The 8,824-nt window shown below is 43.2% G+C and overlaps 1 protein-coding gene across 1 annotated transcript in view; it reads right to left on the reverse strand.

Moving 5' to 3' along the window:
* Positions 1–801: 801 nt before the first annotated feature.
* Positions 802–8,824, reverse strand: part of mtmr11 (myotubularin related protein 11) — a 30,181-nt gene continuing 22,158 nt past the window's right edge. Inside the window, 8 exon segments of the mRNA XM_008323997.3 lie at positions 802–1,608; positions 2,633–2,950; positions 4,107–4,325; positions 4,419–4,589; positions 5,773–5,945; positions 6,683–6,753; positions 6,848–6,964; positions 7,627–7,642. Of these exon segments, the coding sequence (XP_008322219.1) occupies positions 1,174–1,608; positions 2,633–2,950; positions 4,107–4,325; positions 4,419–4,589; positions 5,773–5,945; positions 6,683–6,753; positions 6,848–6,964; positions 7,627–7,642 (1,520 nt within the window). The 3' untranslated portion in view covers positions 802–1,173.

Genomic DNA, 8,824 nt, shown 5'->3' on the forward strand with positions numbered 1-8,824 from the left:
TTTTTTTTTTTTTTACAGCTGCACTTTGTACGTTTTATGAAATACTACCTTTCCTTTTCAGTACAGGCCGAAGCAGCAATACAGTGAAACGGCAGCAACGTTGGCGGTAACACAGAAGGTGTTTTTTTTTTTTAAATCGTGACTACGTTTCGAGCTCTGATCTTTTTTATGTGTTACCGTTGAAAACATCGCTCCGCTCCGAAATGTTCGTGGAGGTGTTGCCGAAGACAGCGCTCAACTCCTTAGGGAGAGCATCAGAGTGGTGCTGCTGGTGTGGAACCTGATGCAGGTGAGCTCAGTTTGACCTCTGACTGCTGCCACACCTCCAAAAACTGTACAAAGGAATTATTCCAACAAATATTCTCTTAGCGTAATTTCTGGACTATTAGCTTTGAACTCTGCGGCCTAAACAATGATGCGACTAATTTATGGATTTTTACGGGCTAACGAAGTTCATGCTGCTAGCGGTCAATGACTTGGTAGGCTACTGTGTGTTATGCTAGTAGCGTATGTCTGTCTGCGAATGGCGGGGTGCGTATATGTGCGCGCGCAAGAGAGAGAGAACGGTAGCGAAAGTTTAGAGCAGTTTGAGCCCCGTCGTGTTGAAGCGTGAGTTGGTTAAAACGCTGTTAATGTTCTGTTGTGCTCGGTGTGGCTAATAATAAAGACTTCCAGAAACTTCCCTGTTTCTGTTTACCTCTGCTGCGGACAAGCAGAAAGTGAAGTGTGTTAGCCCCGGAGCTAACGTTAGCTTCGGCCCTGGAGCAGATCACTTAAGTCTCCCCTGTGCATTCCAACTACGGTCGGGGCGCCGAAGCAGGAAAGAGCGTAACGTGTAACCAGCCGTGTTACAGGCACTGTTCGGAAAAAAAGCATTTATTTAATTAAAAGTGAAAAAAAAAAAAGTTAAAATAGGAACACCTGCAGTTTATAGAGAAGTGCCGCCTATATACGTACAATCATTTTTTTTCTTTTTAAATTTAGTGGGTGTGGTTTATATTCAGGTGCGCTCAATAGTTCCGGAAATTACGGTAGTTCTCGTTTCTACTCTACACGTTTCCCTTTCTGCTGCGTTTATGGTTCACATCAGATTTGACACTGTATATATATATCGTCTCAGAGGCTTTGACCAGTGCTCATGTTTATCAGTACGTGTATGTCCAAGGTCAGAATTCATGAAGCTGCGGAGCCACTGCCTTTGTGTACCTTTGTGGGATAGTGCCTTTGGCCAGGACAAGCCTCTGCTGATGACGAACGCCCAAACAGAAAGGTGTGCTTGCTGACACTGCTGTCCCTGTCACTGGGCCTGGAAGTCGGAGCGGTGGCTGGCGGACAACCCCTGGAGGTCTGGGGGTGGGTGGCTGTAGGAGCAGGTACCGGTCTGAGTGCGCAAGTGCCGTGAGGTCTTGAAGCTGAGAACAGGAAAGTGCTGTTGTTGGCGTTTTGGTTTGAGTTGGTGTCTGTTGGCCGCTGCTCGCTCGACTTTACGGGAGGTTTGGTGTCCGTGCCGGAGGCAAACTTGGCCAGCTGGTGTTTCAGATGCCGTACCTCCTTTGCTAATCGCTCCACAGGGTGGGGGTGGTTGGCAGAAATGGGGTGTGAGAAAGCCTATGGATGGGGGAAAAAAAAACAAAACATGGTTAGAGTGTTTTAAGCCTGGATTCAACTTTTGGTTCATAACAGTGACATGACTTGAAATTTCACCCTAAGTCGAACTTACATACAATTACACGTTACATATCGCAAACTAACCAGGAAAAGTAAAGTAAACAGTTTTTCAACTATATTATATTATGTAACATAATGAGTCGTTACATCCTAGACTAACTCGTGGAGCCATGATAACACCGTTACCAAGGCAACAAATGGACTCGAGTCTCATGACTTGGACTCGAGTCAGACTCGAGTCATCAATTTGATGACTTCAGACTCGACTTGACCAAATGTAAAGAGACTTGGAACTCGACTTGGACTTTCAACATCAATGACTCGTGACTTCACTTGGACTCGAGCCCTTTGACTCGACAAGACTCGATACTTTCTCCAAAACCCAAAGATTATAAGTAAGTTATTGAGGAGCGTTGTGTATCTCTCATCGTGTACGTGTGTGCTGTCGGGCACAACATCCAATCAAATTAGACCCACGTTGTTTTGACGCGATAATATCGAGCCAATCAAATTGCGGGACAACCGATGAGAAAGAGCTGTGCGCGGGTTAGAGAAAATGAGACCAAAGATCGTGTTGTTCGGATTTAAAAACTACGAGATGGTCAACAAAAAAAACGAGCGGCAGTGAGTGGAAGGACTCGAAAGGGACTCGAAACAGAAACGGCAGGACATGGGACTTGACTTGACGCTTTTCAGTCTTGACTCGGACTCGACTCGGACTTTGCCTATTTTGACTTGAGACTTGACTCGGACTTGAGTGCAAAGACTTGAGACTTGCTTGTGACTTGCAAAGCAACGACTTGGTCCCACCTCTGGTTCTTCGACCCCTTCCAATCAAATCACCAACATAACTGAAGTCCTGCCGTTGACACGGCCCGATAAACCCAACCAAACCTTGCACGTGGTGTTTGCTACCATAAAGCGTACGAATTGCTCCTCGTGAATCTTCAAACTTCCTACGTACCTGAGCATGGAGCGCCCCTCGGAGGAAGCACTCCCTCCAAAGTCCCATGCAGGGCCCTAAAAGCAGAGGCAGTAAGGGCTCGGACGGGTCACATGGTCTTCGAGGTTCCGAGTTGCACGAGAGGCTCTGAGGAAAATCAGCCAAGGCCCAGGCTTTCAGCAACTTCTCCAATCCAGGCATGCCCTCAGACGACAGTGCCCTCCGGTGGCTCTTTTTGTAGACTCCCGAACTGCTGGTGCGCCAGGGAAGCAAGTTAGGCGGACAGGAGAATGTTCCTCGAGAAAAGAGAAAGACTGAACCAGGTATGGTTTCAGTCAGCTGTTAAAGAGAGAGAGAGAGAGAGAGAGAGAGAGAGGCGGGAACACAGGTTTAGTTGCACCGAAAACAAGGACGTACAATACGACGTTACGGCGTTCACTAAATCTTTTAGTGACCCATTTGGCGACTTGTGTATCATTTATGTACAATCTGGTGATTTGGAAGAAATGTGAACTTGTCGTGGCATTAAAGAACATCCACTTAATCTGACCGTAACGTCAAAATCCGGATCAACAAATCGTTCAAATATGTCACCAAAGAGCGCATTTTGTCAACAACGGACGGCTTGTCGATGTGTTCTTGTGTAAATTTCCCTTCCGTGTCAGAGGTAGAGATTGCTAAGCACACAGGCAAAAGGAAAAAAAAAAAACAAAAAAAAAAAAAACACAACTTTTAGATGGCTCGATACTGATACTGCAACTAGGGAGTATCTGCCAATACCGATATCAATCTTCTTCTTCTTTTTCTTTCGGCTTTGTCCCTTTTTTTTTTTTTTTCCAGGGGTTGCCACAGCGAATCATTGATTTCCATCTCTCCCTGTTCTCTGTATCTTCTACTCTGACTCCAACTAGCTGCATGTCCTCCCTCACTGCATCCATATATCTCCTCTTTGTAGCTCCATCTCTAACATTCTTCCACCAATGTATCCACTGTCCCTCCTCTGCACATGTCCAAACTCATCTCAATCTGGCTTCTCTAGCTCTTTTCTCCAAACCTTCCTGTCTGTCTTGTCCCTCTAATGACCTCATTCCTGATCCTGTCCATTCTTGTCCCTCCTAGAGAGAATCTTAGCATCTTTAACTCCACGCCACCTCCAGCTCCGTCTCCTGTCTTCTGCTGGTCTCACCACCGTCCTGTAACCCTTTCCCTTCACCTTAGCTGACACTCTTCTGTCCCAGACTCAACTCCTGCCCCTTTTCTACTCCACTCCTGACACTTTTCTCCAGCTGTTCCGTCCTGACCTGGACTCTAGTCTTCACCTCTCTTCCACAGTCTCCTCTGCTCTGGACAGTTGATCCTAAGTACCTAAACTCCTGCAACCTTCACCTTCACCTTCACCTCTGCTCCTTGTAGCCTATGGGACAGACTGATACTGATCTGAAGTATGAGATCGAACCACACCTGTTAAGAACGCAAAACAATAAACCAGGCCTACCTTGTGTTGGTCCTTTTTAATATTAAGATTTCCATTGAGCAATGGCTGGTGCACGGTTGTTGTGGCGACCGGTTGGGTAAAGCTCTCTTGTCTGTGTTTACTGTATTGCAGGGCCCAGTCCCACACGGGGGGCAGAGGAGGGTCACATAGGTCTGCGGACGGATCTTGAGGGAGTTCATCTCTCCATCCTTTGACAGGTGTGTAGGACTGCCCCTGGTTCTGGAATGCGGTAGGTGATTTGATTATACGACGGAGTGAGATTAGTATGTCTCAACATGTCTCGGGGTAATTAAAAGTGTCCAAACACTGTACCTGGGAGCGCTTGCATCGTTCTCTCTGACAGTTTGCCAAGAAGCTGGAAAAAAGGGGCAGGTGGATACTGTCATGCAAGGCTAACAGGAAGTCCTCCGTCAGCTGGAAGCGAGAGGGATATTGAGACCACAGCTGCCACACGCAGTGCAAAAAGAGAAGAAAGACCGGAGCCTGCAGGAAAGAGATCAGAATAACGAGTAAGGACAATTTAAAAAAAAAATTATGAAAAAATGAGAACAGCTTCGAAAGTCATTGAAAACAAATCTAGCCTAGTGATTATTTTAGTGAAATTGAATCAAATTCATTTCAGACTTTGAAAGCAATCAATTCGTTTGACCTCGTTTTCCTATAGATAGAAATGGTATTTAAAAAAAAGATACGATTGGATCGACACACAAATGCTGTTGTTGCAACGGATTAAACTCGTATCTCGGGGCCCCGTTGTATACTTGAAAATACAATAAAATGTATAGATAATAATAAAAAAAAATCAATTCTTGACTTGGTGTCGTTGTGCAGCATAACAAATAAATAGATGCGAAACGTGTGCACAACGTACTGCAGAGAGAAAACAAGCATTATTCTTAAGGTTTTCTGAATCTGAAGGATGTTTTTAAGGACTTTTACTGACGGGAGGTTCTTTTCAAACCCGGAATTTAACCCTTTCATGCATGACGGTCCCTACAGTGGACAGCTATTAAAATGTCATTTTCTATGATAAGAATAGGTTTTGATGGCAGTGCAGTGCATATAAGCCTCTACAGTGGATGCCTGAGAATCACCCAACACTGCCATACAGTGGTCAGCCTTTGCAACTGCAGAGTAATTGTGTCAACATTCAAAAAGAAAATTTGGTGTATAAAAACAGAACCAAATCAGTTCTTATTTTTATGTCTAAAAACACATAAAAACACTTAGTAACATTTTTTTTAACTCAGTATATCATGGGTCATGCATCAAAGGGCTATGTGTTTGGACAATATCGGCAAAAAGTTCATATCGGACATCCCTAGTCTAGACCAGCGTTTTCCAACCTTTTTTGAGCCACGGCACAAATATATCATCAGGAAAACCCCACGGCGCACCACCAAACAAAAATCTCACAAAAAGTATATGGAATATATTAATCTTCCAGTTTAAACGATCTCACGATTGACTAAAATCTCAGCCTGTTTAGTTGAAGACAACGCCGATATACTGGCAGGAATTGAAGAAAGAGACTCACAAAGATCTTCTTCAACAGCTGTGATTGTCTTTTGTTTAGTTTTCATAGCAGAAGAGTGTTTCGTTTTTCTGCTTTTAATGCTTTGACTAGCAGAGAAAAAATGATAAATTGTCAAGTTTGACGTCTCACCTCTTCTTTGTCGTTATCACGGTGGTAGTTCATACGGCTGTAGAAGCGGTGACCAGCCATCACCCAATCCTTCTGCACCAGGCTCTGGAAACCATGCTGGGTTCGGCAGTAAGGATCACACATCACTTGAACCAGACTGGACACCACGCAGCTCATGTCCCGGTCCTCAGCTTCTGTAACGACCAAAACAGAGAAAGTATAATGTTGATATATATGAAAATATATATTGTTATTTATTATTATTATTTAAATATTATTATTGAATTATTTATTTACATCAGTAGTTACTACCAAACGAGAGGCAAATGTGGTTCCATGCGCTACCATATGCAGCGGTTAGCACGCCTGCCTCGGAAGCAGAGAGTCCTGGGTTCGACTCCCGGAGGAACCACATGCTTGAGGGGTTAGCTTTGGTGAAAGCTAAATGCGTAAATGTAATTTAATAGATTAAATGACGCAAGATTTTTTTTCCCATGGTCAGTGGTATGTCATGGGGTTAAATACATATATTATACATATATTGCATGAATTTAGAAGTAAAATTTTTTTTTCAAGCCAAAAAAGACAAGGCTTGCTTATACTGGTTATATATCCAATTTTTGTATTATATATAAAAAAAAATAAAATTGTGTTTTAGCTGTGAGCACTCCACCGAACTGTCTCTCTGCTGACAGAGATTTTGGCAGGTTTTGAAAAGAGAGACAGAGACAGAGAAGAAAATCTATATTTGCTTATTGAGAATCCCTTTTGTAAGTCTTCCTCTTAACCCTCGATGACAAGAGTCTATTCAAAAACCGGTGACATTTGCTGCTAATTTCTTTGGTAGTTAAAAAAAAAAACAAACCCTTTTCTAAAATTACTACTACTAAATAGTCAGTAATAAAGTTGAATGAATGAAGAGTCGACTCACCCTGCAGTGCCACAGTCAAGTGGCTGCCGCGAAGAAGACAAGCTACTTCTGAAGCTTTCCTTAAACAGGACCTGGAGACAGAGGCGGTGGAATTTTAAAATCGAGAAAGAAGAAATGATTCGATTCAACAAACATGATATGAATACAACCAGACAGGAACGTTACCTTGTATAATCCAGCCAGTGTGTGCTTTCCAGGGTAGATAACCATTTGTCGTCAGTTACGGACAGAGATGCGGAAATATCTACAGTACGAGACAGAAGTAAAAGGAGTCACTTTGTGCTCGTGTTAGAGCCGCGATAAACAGATTAAAAAGTGAGTTTAGTGGACGGTAAGATATAATAGTTGTAGATGTTTATTTTAATTTAGATGTTCCTTAACATTTTGGTGCGATCACAAAAGTGACAGGGACACCGGTTAAAATGTGTTGCATCGCATCCCTTATTTCCACACTCTAATAGATGCACCATGTATTTCTACCGGTTGAGGTATAAACCGAAACAAATGATTATCAGAAAACCATATATTTACTACATCATATCCAAAATAGAGACTGTTCCTAAAATCGATTTGAGCCGTAGAATGTACTGAAAACAACAAAAGTTGAGAAGAGCCTTTATGACACAAATACAAGGCTCACGGGCCAAATCTGGACCGCTACGTCATTTCATGTGGCCCAACAGAGCACAACATGCGTATGGTTCTCTGAAAATAAAGTCTTTAGTGTAGAACAGGGGTGTCAAACTCGCGCATAAGCAACACAGTTCACCTTGAAGGGCCGACTGTGAATGGTAGACTGTATGGATCAGGGGTCCCCCAACCCGCGGTCCACGGACCAGTACCAGTCCTTGGAACAAAAAAGGTCAGGGACCACTGGTATAGATGTAGCTACTCCATGACAGACTAATACATGTGTCTGCAATTGATTATTGAGGTTAAAAAACTGTGCCACATGGACTTTACTAAATGCCAGAGGTGTGGACTCGAGTCTCATGACTTGGACTCGAGTCAGACTCGAGTCATCAATTTGATGACTTTAGACTCGACTTGACCAAATGTAAAGAGACTTGGAACTCGACTTGGACTTTAACATCAATGACTCGTGACTTCACTTGGACTCGAGCCCTTTGACTCGACAAGACTTGATACTTTCTCCAAAACCCAAAGATTATATATAAAGTAAGTTATTGAGGAGCGCTGTGTATCTCTCATTGTGTACGTATGTGCTGTCGGCACAACATCCAATCAAATAAAACGTTGGCCAATCAAATTGCGGGACAACCAATGAGAAAGAGCTGTCGAACAATGCGCGGGTTAGAGAAAATGATACCAAAGATCGTGTTGTTCGGATTTAAAAACTACGAGATGGTCAACAAAAAAGGAGTGGCAGTGAGGGGAAGGACTCGAAAGGACTCGAAACAGAAACGGCAGGACTTGGGACTTGACTTGACACTTTTCAGTCTTGACTTGGATCCGACTCGGACTTTGCCTATTTTGACCTGAGACTTGATTCGGACTTGAGTGCAAAGACTTGAGACTTGCTTGTGACTTGCAAAGCAATGACTTGGTCCCACCTCTGCTAAATGCTTTTTAAGCTACCGCGGGCCACACAAAATGACTTGGCGGGCCAAATTTGGCCCCCGGGCCTTGAGTTTAACACCTATGGTGTAGAGCCTATACTAATTTTTACTGAATGGGTTTAACGTAAGGGTCAAATTCTGCCCATGTGCAACTGTCTCATCAAATTTTCTGACTAGATTAGAAATCAGACATTTCCTACTTTTTGTGTAACAATAATCTTTTTTTTTTTTTTTGCTTGATGTTGATATTTTGACTGTATTAATGAGGGAAAACAATTGCAGTCTGTTCAGTTTTTTCCTGTTAAAGCACCGTCAGCACTAAAATGTTAAATAAATGTTAATCTTGTTAATCGGCCACAACTTAGACAGTGTTTTCAATTTCGGCCGCGTGAGTGATTGAGTTTGACACCCCCGGTGTAAGGTCATAAAGTTTATGACCTAAAAACCTAAAAAGCAGTGTAAATGGGTTAGTACTAGATCAGGCGTGGGCAAGCTTTTTGACTTGCGGGCCACAACTGTCCTAAAATTGAACGGGGGGGGGGGGGGGCAGGGGCAGATAGAT

Source organism: Cynoglossus semilaevis, chromosome 13, assembly GCF_000523025.1.
Source record: "Cynoglossus semilaevis isolate Cse_v1.0 chromosome 13, Cse_v1.0, whole genome shotgun sequence".
Taxonomy (NCBI): domain Eukaryota; kingdom Metazoa; phylum Chordata; class Actinopteri; order Pleuronectiformes; family Cynoglossidae; genus Cynoglossus; species Cynoglossus semilaevis.